The following is a 16,969-nucleotide window of genomic DNA, read 5'->3' on the forward strand; positions in this document are numbered from 1 at the left end:
TAGCAACCCATCTGGAAGACAAACTGTCACTTTTAGGAGCCAGCCGGTTTGTGTCTACCCTACACAGAGCTTGCCGGCCAGCGTGCCAAGCTCATGATCTGCTCAAATCTAGGAAAGGGGATGGGGGCTGAGAGGCAGAGGTGCCCCTGAAGTGCCCCGCATGTTCTTCCATGGCAGAATGAATGATTAAACACAGGGCAGAATCAGAAAGTGGAATCTATCACAAACAGAAAAAGCAAACCAGAGTGTAGCAAGATGGATGAATTTTAGCAATGTGTGTGCATATTCATATACACTGCAGAAAAAATAACAGCATATTTCCCTTGATATAAAGTTTAAAATCTGTGCAACAATGAATTTTGTATGGCTACAAACAGGGTGGTAAAATTCTAATAAAAGAAAGGAAATAATAATCACAAAATGTAAGGTCACAGCTACCCTGAGAGAGGAGGAGGGGCTGGGACCGGGAGGCAGCAGGTTGGTGGTGTCTCTTTAAGCCGTGCTGTTAAACAACGCTGTTTCTTTGAACACCGGTGGTGGTCATGTTTTCTCCTGTAGCTCCTACTTATGTTTTATAAGCAAAATTTTGCATCTACTAATTTATCTGAGTGCCTGTGCACGTGACTACATAGATACACATTTAATGAAAGAAGTAAAAGCCCCACCACTGCAAAGGGGAATGGAAGAGAGGGGTTGGAGACAACAGGGCAAGGGTCTAGGGACAGCAATAAGCCTCTATATCACACTGTTTTTTTTTTTAAAGTCAGGCACCATATGTGAGTTCCTGCACTGTTAAATAACTTCTGCAACACTCTCTGCTCCCCCTCCCCAAAAGAGGCTTATTTTCCTAATTTTAAAATAAGTGTTCCCCTCTGTTTCCACTGGAAACTCAATGTCTCTACAGGATGTTCTGCGTAGGTGGAAAATAATTATTTTAAAAGCTGGAGAACATCAAATAATCTTGAATAATGAGACACTGGAGAAAAGAGAAGCAGTGTAATCCACTAAAAAAGGATCAGATATTTTTCCATACAAATTTTTCATGGAAGCTCTGACGCATCCACAGCTACAGCCTGGCCGGGGGGCAGGGAGGCGGGGCTCTATGCAGGCAGGAGGTCGGAAAGGAAGACAGGCAGGGCTCCTCCCTAGTTATGGCCGCAGCACTGGGGGTCTGCGGGCATTTCCCTGTCAGTCTACCAGCACCAAGATGGGACCAAATCCTCCGTGCTTCAAAGCCAAACCACACATCCACATTCACAAAGGCACCCTATGTCTTGAGCACGTATCTCGGCACTAGTGACTGAAGGTGCCCCGAGGAAGGGCGAGCAGTCCTCTGGCTCCTTAGGGCCCCTCCAGAAGCAAGCTCTCATCTGCCCGCAGCCCCCGGGTGCCAGGGCCTCTGGCCCTGCCTCAGCAGATCCAGCAGCCCTCCCAGGCAAATGCCACCCCATCACCCTGGCTGACGTGGCCTTCTGTCTCCGTTCCAGAGTGCCTCTCATTCAACCTTATGTCGCAGCCGGCAATTTACCAAACACCCCCCACAACAGCATGGACTCCTTTAAGTCAGGGGTTTGAGCTTGTTCAGTGGGTTTTTTGCCTCAGGAATTAGCACAGCAGACCTTGTACAGAGAAGATACCTGATAAACGTCTGCTGAGCTGACTTCTTGAACCAAAAGAACCTGTCATCTGGTGACAAACATAGAAGAGTGTACACATTAAGACCCAGGACTGTTCACCAAAGACCAAGAAAATAAAGCTGTGGATAAAATGGTAAGCACATTTTCTGATTTAAGTGTTAGCAAATAACTTAGGACACTCCTCATCCTCCTTAATTAATGGATCAAAATTATGTGACTGGCAATAAGTAACTTGGTTGTTACTAATCCAGGATGAGCCTAATTCCACGGAACAGGTGACTGGATGTTGGGCCAGAAATTAACCTCACTTGTTGCTTGAAAGTGTATTCACGAGAAATGGATAAATCCAGACTCAAAAGGGTTGTCTCATGGAGCGTTCAACCCTGACATCCCTCCAGATTACAGATTCCAGGGTTCCCCCTCTGAGGTGGCTCTTCCCAATCAGTCCTTCAGTAAAGATCCTCTGAGTCCCCAAGCCAGGCACTCTGCCTGGCACCATAAGGAAATAATTACACAAGTAAATGCAACTAAAAACATCGCTAAAGGAAAGTGAGGCAGGCAGTAGATGGGCTCCCCCAGGGTAAAGCGATAGGAGACTCATTCCCTGTGGACTGAAACTTCAAGACAAGAATAGCAGGAGAGCTCAGAGAGCAGGCAGGGCCCTGCCCAGATAGAAGATAAGAGACCACATATTTCTCATTCTTGAACCCAAGAGACCTCCCCAACTACACATGCACAGAAAGGCTCCCTGGAGGTCAAAAAGGGGAGAGATGGCAACTGATGCTCACTACCCATAGTCCTCTTTGGTGGAATCCATCTTGGTTAACAGATGCATACCCACATATGGGAGGATCCTGAGATATAAACTAAATTTAGACTCTAAACCAGGTAATTCAAAATGACTGGCCAAGGAAACTAGAAGAAATGCCCCATAAAAGTAATTCAACTACCACAAGGGCACACCTCAGCAACTCTGAGTCTGCCCAAGTGTCTATCCACACGTACTGTACTCTTTTTCCTCCTAATAAATACTTCACTTGTTTCACTACTTTCCATCTTTGTGGGAATTCCTCATCTGCAAAGCTGAAGTGCCAGTACTGACCACTAGTCTAGTGGCTAGCATCTGGTGCCTTCACTGCTGAGACCCAACCTCAATCTCTGGCCAGGGAACTGAAGCCCGGCTCCAAGCAGCTGCAGGCCGAGGCCACCCAAGATCGTATTTGGTGCCAAAACTCGGGAATTCGAGAAGTCAAGGTCAACCATGGAGTTTGCCCAGCTGTGGCTTTTCCTCTTGCTTTCTCTCACTATCCCCTTCACTTTTAAGACCCACAGGCCATAACGTCTGCCCACTCACAGCATTATGGCTCCCTGCAACACTGGGGATGGCAGGGGAATTTCCCAGGTTGTGCAGATTCAGATGTCTGGGTGACAGCTGCTGCTGTCCTTCGGGACATGGCAGAAACGCAATTTCTGACCGCACAGGAGCCCAAGGGGTCTCGCTCTTGCTCTCTCACTTTTCTGTACAGAAACCTCCACTAAGGTTTTCTTTCCCACTTTACTTGAACAACAAGGTTTATTTCTCACTTCTTTTCTCTGTACCCTTTTATGGAAAGATTTCCTAGATATCATTCCTAAACTGCATGCCTGCTGCTGCTGCTGCTAAGTCGCTTCAGTCGTGTCCGACTCTGTGCGACCCCATAGACGGCAGTCCACCAGGCTCTGCCATCCCTAGGATTCTCCAGGCAAGAATACTGGAGTGGATTGCCATTTCCTTCTCCAGTGCATGAAAGGGAAAAGTGAAAGTGAAGTCGCTCAGTCGTGTCCGACTCTTAGCGACCCCATGGACTGTAGCCTACCAGGCTCCTCCATCCACGGGATTTTCTAGGCAAGAGTACTGGAGTGGGGTGCCATTGCCTTCTCCGAAACTGCATCCCTGCCACTGCCTAATTCAGGGCCATCTGTGTTAGACAAAATCAGATGATCCCCAATTTTTTTTTTCCTTTACTATAAATATTTGTTTATCTATTTGGCTGCATAGGGTCTTAGTTATGGCATGTGAGCACTTTTAGTTGTGGCATGTTAGATCTAGTTCCCTGACCAGGGATCAAACCTGGGCCCTCTTGCACTGGAGGTGCAGAGTCTTAGCCACTGGACCACCAGGAAGTCCCCCAATTGTATCTTAGCTGCCAGGAAGATAGGACAAAGGATTTGGGGTTCTTCAGCTGTCTAGGCTCTCACCTCAATGTCCAGAAATTTACTATTGAGAATTTCTCCACTTCCTGGCCCTCCTAAAGGAGATCAGTCCTGGGTGTTCATTGGAAGGACTGATGTTGAAACTGAAAACTCCAATACTTTGGCCACCTCATGCGAAGAGCTGACTCATTGCAAAAGACCCTGATGCTGGGAAAGATTGAGGGCTGGAGGAGAAGGGGACAAGAGAGGATGAGATGGTTGGATGGCATCACCAATTCAATGGACATGGGTTTGGGTGGACTCCGGGAGTTGGTGATGGACAGGGAGGCCTGGCGTGCTGCGGTTCCTGGGGTCGCAAAGAGTCAGACACAAACCAGAGACTGAACTAAACTGGCCCTCAAGCCTTGAACCCCATGCCATCTTCCATAGCGCCCAGCTCCAATTTCTCCAAGGATTCCTCTCTACATCTACTGGAACCCCTTCACCCCAGGTGTGGCAGCCTCCACACTGCTACAGACAGCCTATCAGGCTGGCCACTACCAGAAGCCTGAATTATAATATAAACTTTGTAGGTGTTCAGTCTCAAGGAATACACTCCAATGTAGGAAGACTTATCATAGGACATAAGCTCTATGAACAACAGATCCCTGAGGGAAGTCCTGGCAACCTGTCAACACCGGTTCAAAAGCACTTCTCTGGCTGTGCTGGGTTGGGTGCCCTGCGCAGGGTATCTTGGGGGCCAGAAACCAACCAGTGAAGAGGACATACGAAGTCCCATCAGGTTCGAAGAGAGAACGTCAGGGAGGCCCCAAAGCCCTTCAGGTTAGTGTCTCCTGGTAAACATTTCCAGATGGCACATTCCATTCCAGGAGTACTCTCTTGTTTTTGGTTGCAGGTTATTCAACATGGGAGGATCCCCCTCCAAGCCAGGAGAAACACCTCTGGAGTGTGTCGTTAAGAAGTGGACTCTTTTTAATTGAAGGTCTAATAAAGGAGAGAGCTTCCCTGAGGACAGAATGTTTGGATGCCATCACCGACTCAATGGACACGAGTTTCAGCAAACTCCAGGAGACGGTGCAGGACAGGGAAACCTGCGTGCTTCAGTCCACGGGGTTGCAAAAAGTCAGACACGACCGAGCGACTGAACAACAAAAAAAGGAGAAACAAATTCCACTGTCGCAGTGCCTGGTCTTTGTATAAATTGGGGAATGGAGAAAAATGGCTTGAAAACGGGTTTCTAAATTATAATACCATTCTGCAATTGGATCTTTACTGTCACAAGATGGGAAAGTGGAGTGAGATTCCCAGTGGTCAGGCTTTCATAGTCCTTTACCAAAATCTTGCCCTATTTGGGTCTCATAATTCAAGCCCTGGGGAATGTGCTCGTTTAGGCAGCACATATACTAAAAACCTGGGGAACCAGAAGACTCTCCCGACATTTTAGATGATCCCCTTGTAAGTTCCCATCTCTTAGGGGGGAATCTAGCTCCCCCCACTCCTAACAGCATCTGTACTTTTTCAGAGTCACCTACTTCTCCCAGCCCCTCTGACCAATCCCAAACTCCACCTCCTTATGTCCCTTCATACCCTGTGTTACCCCAAAGAAGAGAGACTAGTCCCTTAACTCACAGTGGAGCTTCCTATCACCCAGGCTTAGGGAAATTATGCCCTGTCAGAGAAGTGGCAAATGGAAAAGGGACAGAATATGTGTCCTTCTCTTTAACTGATAATAGCCCAGTATAAACAGAAACTTGGCCAATTTTCTGAAGACCCTAGTAAGTTTGTTGAATGGTCTTACATCCTCACTCTGGTCTATGATTTAACTGGAAGGATGTCCAAGTAGTCCTATCTACTTGTTGTACTTCTGAGGAAAAACAAAGAATCTGGACAGCAGGCCAGAGGGAACTGACCAGTTTGCCGAAGATCAACCCAAACATTATGCTCTGAGTGGAGACGGAGTCCCAGATCAGGAGCCCTCTTGGAATTATAATTCCCGGGAAGGAACGGAAGCCAAGAAGCACATATCTAACGTCTATCAGAATGCATGAGAAAGTGTATCAAAAAGTCAGTTAACTATGAAAAGGTTAAAGAAACGATCTAAGAAGAAAACGGAAACCCAGCCTTCGTTCACATGTGGTACATAGATGCCCCCCCTTGGGAAGGTCAGCCCCTGCTGGGACAGCGCTTGATCAGCCAGTCTGCCCCTCATATTAGGTGGAAACTCCAGAAGTTACAATTTGGCCCACAAACACTCATGCCCCAACTCTTAGGGGTGGCCTTTGGGGTATTTAATAATGGAGATCAAGCTGAGGAGGAAGAGGGAACCCAACATGAGGAAAGACAGGCAGGCTCATGCAAAGCTGACAGCCATTGCTATCACCCACGGCTTATAACCTCAGGACAACCCAAAGGCGCCAAGAAACTCGGTAACACCAACACAGGAAATGCTACAAATGCAAGTCAGCTGGCCACTGGGCCCGAGATTGCCAGCAAGATCCCCTTGGGCCAGGCCCAGCCTGCAAACAAAGTCACTGGAAGAGAGACTTCACTCCTTCCTGAAGGGGAAGTAGGGCTTCTGCTCCTGAGAGGCCGTGCTGGACGACTGAGGTGACCCGGGGATTCTGGTGGCTCCCCCCACGAGACATCTATCTCCATCAAGGAGCCCCAGGTAGTCCTTAACATGACAGATAGAAAATCGATTTTTTAATTGACAAGGGGCCACTTACCCTGTCCTCATTCCTCATGCTGAACTTCTTTCCTTCAAAAGCTGTACTGTGATGGATGTCAAGGGAAAGTCTCACAGCCATTATTTTACTGGGCCTCTCACTTGCCAACTTGAGCAGCAGTTGATTTCGTGTGCCTTTTTAGTTGTACTTAGTGTCCTACCCCTCTCCTTGGGAGAGACCTTCTGAGTTTCCTCAGGGCCATACTCCGGCTAGGAGGACCCGGGCAGCCCCTTATTTTAACTCTAACATCAGCCAGAAGAGCAAAGTCCTATTCCCAGTCATATCCCACAAACAGTAGACCCTTCAATATGGGACAAAGGAATCCCTGGAAGGGCCATAAATGCCCAACACGTAAGAATTAGCTTTAGGCCACAAACTGCCTATCCTAACAGGAGACAATATTCTATAAAGTTGGAAGCAAAGAAGGGTTTACAACCCCGTGTAGATAAATTCTTAAGACGAGGCCTCTTGGTGCCCTCCAGTCTCCATGCACTACGTCTTTTCTGCCAGTTGTTAAGCCAAATGGGGAAAATAGTACGGCACAAGACCTTAAAGCAGTAAAAGATTCAATGGTCCCTATATATCCCCTTATGGCCAATCCTTGTAACATATTAGCCCAGATTCCTGGAGATGCCAAATAGTTTACTGTGCTAGACTCAAAGGTGGCTTTTTTTTTTTTTTTTTTGGCATCCCAGTTCATCCCTCATCTCAGTATCTGTCTGCCTTCAGGTGGACTAACGCTGACTCAGGCCAAATGCAGCAATATACACGGATAGTATTGCCTCAGGGGTTTCGGGACAACGCACACTTGTTCGCCCAGGCCCTAGGAAAGGAACTCAGGGAGACATACCTAGAGGAAGGAATCATTCCATAGTATTTGGATGATATTTTAATACGGAGTCCCTCCATGGAGGCTTCAGATCAAAATACTATTGAAGTCCCTAATTTCCTTGGGGCCTGGGGTTAGAGTCTCTCAGAAAAAGGCACAAAGCAACAAGTTAAATATCTGGAATATATTATAAACTCCAGAAGTAGACAATTATCTCCAGACAGAAAACAAACTATATTAGGCCTAAGCACTCCAAAGATAAAGAAACACCTCCATCTCTTTTGGAGCATGGCAGGAATTTTGTAGAATTTGGATTCCAGGATTTGGACTAATGGCTAAGCCCCTATATGAAGCCATTACAGGCTCAGATACAGAACTGTTACTTTGTAATGGAGAACAGGAGAAGTCTTTTAATAATATCAAGCAAGCCCTCATCAGGGCCCCTGCTCTGGGTCTCCTCAGTCTGGAAAAGCCATTCATCTCGAACGTGGCCGAAAGGCAGCGGACAGCCTTGCAGGTCCTTATACAGAACCTAGGGGAAGTTCCTCAGCCTAAAGGCTACTTTTTCAAGCAACTAGACTCTGTGGCCCAAGTTTGGCCTGACTGCCTCCAGGCTGTAGCAGCCACTGGTTTATTGGTGGAAAAACCTAACAAGCTTGCCTTTGGACAACCACTTGAAATCCAGACCCCTCACAAGTACCAGCAACTTTAGAGATAACAGGCTAACTAGAAGGCTGCCTTATCACCAGGCTTTGCCCCTTGACTCCCCAGAACTAACCCTCACAATCTGCCACACACTCAACCCCACTACCTTAATGCCCACCAAAAGCCCACAGCTAACACATTCTTGCCTCAAAACCCTTGACCAGGTCTATGTCTGCAGATCTGACCTGTAGACCAGGCCATAGAAAACTGAGGAAGTGCTAACACTAGTTTCGTTAAAGATGGAGTCAGGAGGGCAGAGTATGCTATTGTAGTATTGAGCAATTATAGTATTAAAGCAGCACAATCTTTGCCACTTAACACCTCAGCCCAAAAGGCTGAGCTAATAGCCCTAATGTGAGCCTTAATCCTAAGGGAAGGAAAGATTACAGACATATACACAGACTCAAAATATGCCTTGTTTTAAATGTCATACAGCTATCTGGAAATAGAGAAGACTTATAAATGCAAGAAATTTTCCTGTAAAACGTGGGGCTGAGAGTCTACATCTCATAGAAGCGGTTCAAAAACCAAAACATGTAGCAGGCATTCACTGCCATGGGCAACCAAAAAGGAACTTCTCAAATCTTCTGAGGAAATGACAGGGCTGACTGGGAAGCAAGGAAAGTAGCCCTGATATCCGTAACAAAAATGGCTTTAATCCTAATCCCTTACCCCTTCTAATGTTACACCCAGGTCCTCAATTTCTGAAGAGACCTAGGCACAAAACAGAGGGGGAAATTAAGGGAACAGATGGCTGGTGACACACAGATCAGAAACTGCTCAGTCCTTTCTCCAACCACTGGAAAATTACTCAAGGGCTACATGATCCTCTCCGTCTGGGGAGAGATGCGATGCCTATAGTTGTTTTCCAAGTTTTTACAGGGAAAGGGCTCCTGGAGACAATTAAGAGAGTAATTCGAGCCTGTGCCCTTTGCACCACCCATAATCCAGAAGGCAACATCAAGCCTCCCCTTCGTCAGCCCAGTCCAGCAATGTGGGATTTACCCAGGAGAGGACTGCAAATAGGTTTCACTCAGATGCCCTCTTTCCAGGGCTTCAAACACTTACTAGACTTTGCAGGTATTTTAACTGGATAGATGGACGCCTTCCCTAATAGAGAAGGCAGCTGAAGTGGCTAAGGTGCTCCTAAAGAAAATTATTCCTAGAGGGACAATGAACCTTCGTTTGTAACAGAAGTCACACAACAGATTTTGCAGACTTGGGGAATTAAGCACCACCTCCATTCGTCCTGAAGACCTCAGTCCTTAGGAAAAGTGGAACAGGACAATCGTACTCTAAACAAAACCTTGGGCAAACTGTCAGGAAACGTTCGAGTTGTGTTATCACCTGCTGCCAACAGCCTGCCTAAGGGTCAGGACAGCTCCTGAAACTACCACTAAGTTAAGGCCTTGCAAAATGAGATACAGAAGGCCATTCCTTACTTTGGACATGCTAACCGACTCAGAAACCAAGGCTCATCTTACACACATTAGAAACCTAGGCCAGGTCCAGAAGGCTAGACAAGAATATGGCAGCAGAGTGCAGTCCTCTCCAGATGACAGTCCCAGTTACCCTGGAGATTGGGTATTTTTAAAGACCTAGAAAAATGAGCCCCTTGGCAACCAGCTACTCCCAAAATGGAAAGGTCCTTACTAAATCTTGCTGAGCACTCCTACAGCAAACTCCAGGGGGTCACCAGCTGGGTTCATCTGTCCAGGATTAAACCTGTCTCCACCGATATGTTACAGGAACCTGAAGACCCACATTCCAATCATCCCTGTGAATCCAGCCCTTTCTCCAAGTCTGTATAGCAGAGGTCCCCAAGCCCTGGGCTGCAGAGCAGTAGAGGTCTGACGCCTGTTAAGAACTGAGTCACAGAGCAGGAGGTGGTGGGCAAGCAAGCGAAGCTTCATCTGCTGCTCCCCATCACTCACATTACTGCCTGAACCATCCCCTGCCCCCCAACCCCGGTCCATGAAAAAACTCTCTTCCTTGAAACTGGTCCCTGGTGACAAAAAGGTTGGGAAGCACGGCTCTACAGGACCCAGAGGACCCAAGACAGCCTGCAAATTCCAGGTGGATGAAGAAGCCACTCCAAGACCTAAACCTCTTATTCAAAAAGGATAGAAAGACGTCTTAGACCCTAGGCTAAGTAATAGCTACTATCTTCCTTTTGCCTCTGGTACACCAATCCACTTACAGAATAACTGATGTGCTCTGGTAGGTTTGGTAACTATTGTCTTCTCTGCTCTCACTCTTGCTCTTGGAATTTACTAAACCTCTCTGCCCACACTGGGTGACTCAATTATGGCCTGACTGGTGCTACGATGAAGCTACTAATTGACTTAGCTTTTCTATGCCTCTTTCCCTTATCTACAGGATGAACAGACAACTCTCTGGCTCACACTGCACAAATTCATGCTTCTTCCACTGAATTGATGGAAAGCTGGATTTGCTTACCCCAAGCTAAGTACATCCCGTAAGGAATTTTAACCAAGTTCCTGATGGAAAATGGTCTTCCACCAGAGACCCTAGACTCAGAACAGTAATGTACGGGATCAGAACTGTTCATTTTCCAATTGAAGAAAATTCTAACGTCTCTTGCCTAACCCTTTCCTTAGCAACGTTTTCTTACGAACTTTCTCTTCTCAGCCATACTGATTTATATTTTGCCCAGTGCTCTGTTGGTGGGCTTCCCTGGTGGCTCTGCTGGTAAAGAATCTGCCTGCAATGTGGGAGATCTGGGTTCGATCCCTGGGTTGGGAAGATGCCCTGGAGAAGGGAAAGGCTACCCACTCCAGTATTCTGGCCTGGAGAATTCCATGGACTGTATAGTCCATGGGGTCGCTAAGAGTCGCACACGACTGAGTCACTTTCACCGTTGTTTTCCATACTGTTGCAAATCTGCAACTAAGACCTTTCAGTCCAAGAAGCAAGCCTGGGACCAACAGGTTCAGATCTTCCATTTTAGAAACAGAGAAAGATAACTAAATTTTAAGCCTGAGTTTAACAAAGATACGCTGACCTTGTATAACCAGATTCCTACCCTGCTTGAGTCTGATTATCAAAGACCAATCTTTTACTGGTCTTTAGTCCTTGCTTCTCTAAGTAGTTTGTTTTCTCTGGGGCATCAGAGAACAACGGTGACGGAGGGACTCTAGTCACTCCCCAGAGCAGACGCTGCTGAAAGAGCAACCTGGGGCCCTTTAAGGAGACGGGGAGAGAGCTCCGTGAACCCAATTACATAGGGTCTACCAGGCCCTGGCCAGTTGAAGAAGCTACAAGAGTGTCACCCTTTATCTGTCTTCCTGATAAAATGTTTTGGGGTCTCTCTCTCTCAGCGAGGATTTGAGGGAAGGTGGTAGATATGTCCCCCGACCCAGGGTGAGCAACTGAAGTTCGTTCCCTGGGGAAAGAAACTCCTAAACATCAACAGTAGGACAATCCAGAGAGGAGGCTGGACCCTCCCCAGATAAGAGACCAAACATTTTCTCAGTCTCAAAGGAGATCTTCCTGAATAGAAAGCTCCTTGGAGGGCAAAAAGGGAGCGATGCTAAGTTACACCTCTTCTCTGGAGTCCATTTTGGCTGACAGATGAGTGTGCTCGCATGAGATATACCAAATATGGGCTCTGAACCAGGCAGATCAAAATGACTGGCCAAAGAAAACCTGGAAAAAATGCCCGATAACAGCAATTCAAACTGCCTCAAGGGTGAGACTCAGTGACAGTCTGAGTCCCCTCAGTGTCAGTACAGCTGTGTTTATCCACTAGTACTTAACTTTTTCCTCTTAATAAATACTTTACTTGTTTCATTATTTTCTGTCTTTGTGGGAATTCTTTATCTGCAAAGCCAAAGGGCCAGGGCCTTGTCAATGACCACTGGTCTAGTGGCTAGGATTTGACATTATCACTGCTGCGACCCAACCTCAATCTCTGGCTGGGAATCCAAGTCCCGCTTCAAGCTGGCCCAGGCCACCCGAGATCAAAAGCATCTATCTGACTTCTTTCCTGGGCCAGAGGCATAGCTCTGTGGGAGCGCAGCCAGGTTCTAGCCTACTTCCCCAAATCCGGGCTTCAGAGAGATCCCCGTAGGCATTCAACCAGCTTCCCTGCTTGGGGCTGTATAAGCAGATGCCGCAGGCAGGACCTGCATCAAAGGTCCCCTCCCTCCCCTTGCTCAGGTGTCCATCACAACAGCCAAGTGAGGGCTGTAACAGGAGCACCTGTTCACAGAGCAGGCAAAAGATGCCCCACAAAGATGAACAGATTTCTGACTGGCTACAGAATGGTGGTGGTAGGAGCTTCAATGGAATTCTCCTGGCTCCAAAGGGCACCCCTACTCCCCACACCAAGACCAGGACTCCTCTGGAAAACCCGGCCCTGCTCATCTGGAAACAGCCTCAGTCTGAGGGATCAGGGATCACGTGGCATGCTCATCCCACCACGTGATCTAAAACAGCTGATCTAGTTTTGCATCTAAGCACTGGACCAAACCCCCGCTGCAGGCTGGGCTAGCAACAACCCCCCCTCCAAGAGGCAGGCACCCAGGCCAGCTTTGCACTGTGGGGATGTTCCAACTAATCTCTCCATCTTCCATTTCTTTATCTTTAAAACAGAGATAACAGCATCTGCTCTGCCTCCCTCACAAGACTATTCTAGAATTAAATGAGGTAACATGCATGAACATACAATTTTAGAACATTTAGATTCATCGTCACCTTAGCAATGGACTCCAAACCTAACCAAACTTGGTATAGATTAGATTTATACCTTACCGAAAATAGTTTGCAACTATTCAGAAATTCACTGAAATTATAACTTTTAAATAGCCTGCTTTGCATGAGGAATACAAACCCTTAGAGAAAACTCAGTAAATTCTAAATCTGAGGGAGTCTGTCAATTAAAACAACTGTGAGGGAGACTGCTAAATAAATCAAGTCATGGCCCACCTTCCTTTCATTATTTAAAAATGATTTTAAAAGCTCCCAGCTTGAGAGCCAATAAGAGGGAAAAGCAGCAAGGGGAACTAATTTCACGGAGACAGAAATCAGAAGGCAGTTGGCAGCACCATCTCAAACTGGCAAGGCCTTGATCACAGGAGTGTGCAGCTTTCCCGAGGGAGCAGACCCCACGCCTTTCCCCACATGCAGACAGATAAGGGCCCAGAGTGCGAAGATGAGAAAGAACTAGCAAGGAAAGGCAAACTGAGGCCTCTCTTGAGTTCATTCCAACAAGTGGTAACTGAGAGAAAAGGGAAGGGGCGTCTGAACCAGGACAGCTGTTTAGAAGGCTAAGGATCAGTGGAAAAGGCCCTGAATTGTTCCTCGGCCATTCGTTTCATTTAAAAGTTAGTCCAGGTTGTCATATTCTAAAATAAATTTCAACACTGCTATAAAATGTAACTTGTTTAATCAAAAATGTGCAGTAGATGAAAAATGGCAAGGACAGGGCTGAACTGCACACTCAGGTGCAACACCGCCCAGCACGACTGTGACCCACTGAGTGGGGTCTGGACTTCTACTGGGGCCGAGTCACTGTCACACACCTCAGTCCCTGCATCAATTTATCCCCGGGAGGCGATGAGCCCTCTTTTCATTCCTAAAACCATAAACATCATTTCGGAGTAAAAGGGACTCAAATGGAGCTCTATACTTGGGCGTTCTGAAAGCTGCTTCTGAGGAAAATAATAATGATTTTTCACTTTATCTTCAGGATACAAAAACAGCTATAGACTTACTCTGTACCAAGTGTTTCACTTACATTTTATCTCTAATCAGCACCAGTAACCATCAATGGTAAAATTAATCTCATTTTACAGATAAGGAACAACTGAGGCACAGAAAGGCTAAGGTCACACAGCAGACATGGTAGCTCCCTGGATACAAACTAGGGCCCTCCAGAACCTGTGTACTCTCAGCCACAGTATACCCCAGGCAGGGCATGCTGCTTTTAGCTAAGATAGAAATAAACTGAAGATTCTTTAAATCTGGGGTTCCCAACCTTTGGAATCTAACGCCTGATGATCTGAGGTGGAGCTGATGTAATAATAAAAATGAAGTGCACAATAAATGTAATACACTTGAATCATCCTCAAACAATCCCCCCCTTTCCCACTCTCCCCAATCCCCCAGTCCATGGAAATACTGTCTTCGATGAAACCAGTCCCTGGTGCCAAAAAGGATGGGGACCACTGCTTTAAATGACCACTTTACTCTGACTTCCCTGATTTAATGAGAGTACTGATTCGCTCTGGCTGAAACCAGAGACTCACTTTTTCTCTTCTCACCCATGTGTCGATTATCTTAAAGCTGACAGCCACCATGGATTAGCAAAGAAAGCAAGGTTCATTCAGCGCACTGCAGAGACCATCATGACATGCATGCTTCCTGCATTTCCCAAACCTTCACCAGAGCAATTCCGGCAATGGGAGGCGCAGGCAGCCCTCGGCACTTACGTACTCTCATGGCCCCGCTCGCTGATCTCCTCCTGGAGACTCAGAACGCTGGTGAGATTGATGATCCTTCTCCGGGGGGTACAAGCGGCTGTCATCTCCTTTCGGGATGCATCCTCCACCATTTCCACATCAGAGTCTTCCCGAGATCTCTTTCTGCAAAGGAGATGAGGAACTGGCAGGTCAACACTATCTTTAAAGTTTTTAAAGTCAGTCAAATTTTGTCTCGCATTTTGGAGAAGAAAGTAGCTTCTATGTGCCAAATCTGCACATATGGCAGGGGGCGCGGGGGGCGCCTCCCCATGCGGGAGCCAGTCAGATCAGTCTGTTCTCCTGGATACTGCTTCTCAGACACCTCTGGGGCCCAAGCAAGGGGCCACTGGACATGGCTCAGCCCAGAGACCTGCAGGGCCTCGAGCAAGTGTGCTGATCTCGCCACATCTCATTCATTCAGCCCTCCATCCTCCAACTGTCCCTCCATCCATCACTGTTATATAACACCAACCTCATACAGCCATGACAAGCTGCCTGCCCTCACCACGCTAGCTTTCCAGTGGGACAAACAGCAACAGGAGAAGGATCATTTTAAGTAGCAACAAATGCTATGACGAAAATAAAACACAGTAATAGAATGAGGGGAGAATGAAAGAACTTTAGATTAAATGGACAAAAACGGTCTCTGGTGAGAGGTGACATCTGAGTTGAGACCTGGGTGACAAGAGGTTGGAGAGTTCCTGGGCAGAGAGAACAATTCAGCCAAAGCACCACGAAGGGGAGGAGAGTGATGGGCTGGGGCGGCCAGGCTGGTTTCACCCCAAGTTGGGTGAGAAGCACTGGTTTTCAGCAGGGAGTGATGCACTGTGGTTCCTGGTTTAAAAAGATTTCTTTGCTGTGCAGTCAATGGCTCGTAGCGTTACCTTCCCAAGTGATAAACAGAAATGTCACACTTCCTGGCAGGGCTGTTAAGATCATGAACTGAGCTAATGCATGCAAAGTATCTGGCACACAGTGGATGCTCAGTAAGTGTTAGCACCCTTTATTATTCTCTGGAAACAAATCCTTAGAAGTCGTCTTGCTAGACTGACTTGGAAATGAGCAAACCAGGGTGAAGTAACAGGCCCAAGTTCCAGTGGGCATTTAGAGCCAGGGTTTTGGTGGTCAGCCACCAGGTAGACACGTGGCCTTGGGCAAAGGACTTCACCCAGGGCTCCAGGGACACTGCCTCCACACACTGAGTAAGGAATATGTACCTTACTGATTCCAGTGAGATGTCCTTAAAGCACCCACAGAGTGTACACTGAACACCAAAGAAAATATACAGATGGCCAAGCAGCACATGAAAAGATGCTCAACATCATTAATTATTAGAACTACAGTGACGTATCATTTCACATCAGTCAGAATGGCAATCATTAAAAAATCTACAAACAATAAATGCTGGAGAGGGTGTGAAGAAAAGGGAACCCTCTTCAACTGTTGATGAGAATGTAAATTGGCACAGCCACTGTGGACAATAGTATGGAAGTTTCTTAAAAAACTAAAAACAGAACTACCATATGGCCCAGCAATCCTACTACGCTGAGAAAACCGTAAGTCAAAAAGATACATGCCCCCCAATGTTTACTGCAGCACTACTTACAATAGCTAAAACAGAGAACAACCCAATGGCCATCAACAGAGAGATGGATGAAGGTGTGGTATGTGTTTATACATAGGGCATATTACTCAGCCATGAAAGGAAATGAAATTGGGTCATTTGTAGAGATACGGATGGCCACAGAGTCTATCATACAGACTGAAGTCAGAAACAGAAAAACAAATATTGTATATTAATGCATATATGTGGAATCTAGAAAAACAGTACAGATGAAGCTATTTACAGGGCAAGAATAGAGACACAGACATAGAGAACAGATGTGTGGACATAGGAGGAAGAGGAGGGTAGGTCTGACATAAATACATTACCATGAGTAAACTAAATAGCTGGTGGGAAGCTGCTATATAGAACAAGGAGCTCAGCTCAGTGCTCTGTCATGACCTAGATGGGTGGGATGGGGGTAGAGGCTCAAGAGGGAGGGGGTATACGTATACAATTAGCTGATTCACGTTGTTGTACAGCAGAAACTAACACAAGATTATAAAGCAAATATATTCCAACTTAAAAAATTAAATTGACAGTCATTGGTTACAGCTGTTCCTGTCCCCTTCTCTCTAGCTCTCCACCACTAGCCCATGAGCTTCAGGAAGTTTCATAATTTAAACTGAGAAACTCTGCTTCTTCTGAAAGGAGTGACAACAGCTTAGAGGAGGATGAAGAATCCTCCAAGCATTTGAGGTCCCTGTTCCCAGCCACCTCTGCTGTTGAGGCTTTACTAGAATTCATTATTAAACGATAAATCTGATTTTTTTTCTGATGTGTTTTCAAAT

At 46.6% G+C, this 16,969-nt stretch overlaps 1 protein-coding gene across 18 annotated transcripts in view; it reads right to left on the reverse strand.

Annotated features, from left to right (window-relative positions):
* The window catches only part of MLH1 (mutL homolog 1), a 185,518-nt gene that overhangs the window by 47,793 nt on the left and 120,756 nt on the right, over positions 1-16,969 (reverse strand). For all 18 annotated transcript variants that reach the window (XM_081527275.1, XM_081527273.1, XM_081527269.1 and 15 more), the window contains one exon: positions 14,550-14,698. In XM_081527275.1, coding sequence (XP_081383401.1) covers positions 14,550-14,698 — 149 coding nt within the window. The remainder of the gene's footprint in view (positions 1-14,549; positions 14,699-16,969) is intronic.

Source organism: Giraffa tippelskirchi, chromosome 9, assembly GCF_054371585.1.
Source record: "Giraffa tippelskirchi isolate mGirTip1 chromosome 9, T2T-mGirTip1v1.2.pri, whole genome shotgun sequence".
In the NCBI taxonomy this organism is placed as follows: domain Eukaryota; kingdom Metazoa; phylum Chordata; class Mammalia; order Artiodactyla; family Giraffidae; genus Giraffa; species Giraffa tippelskirchi.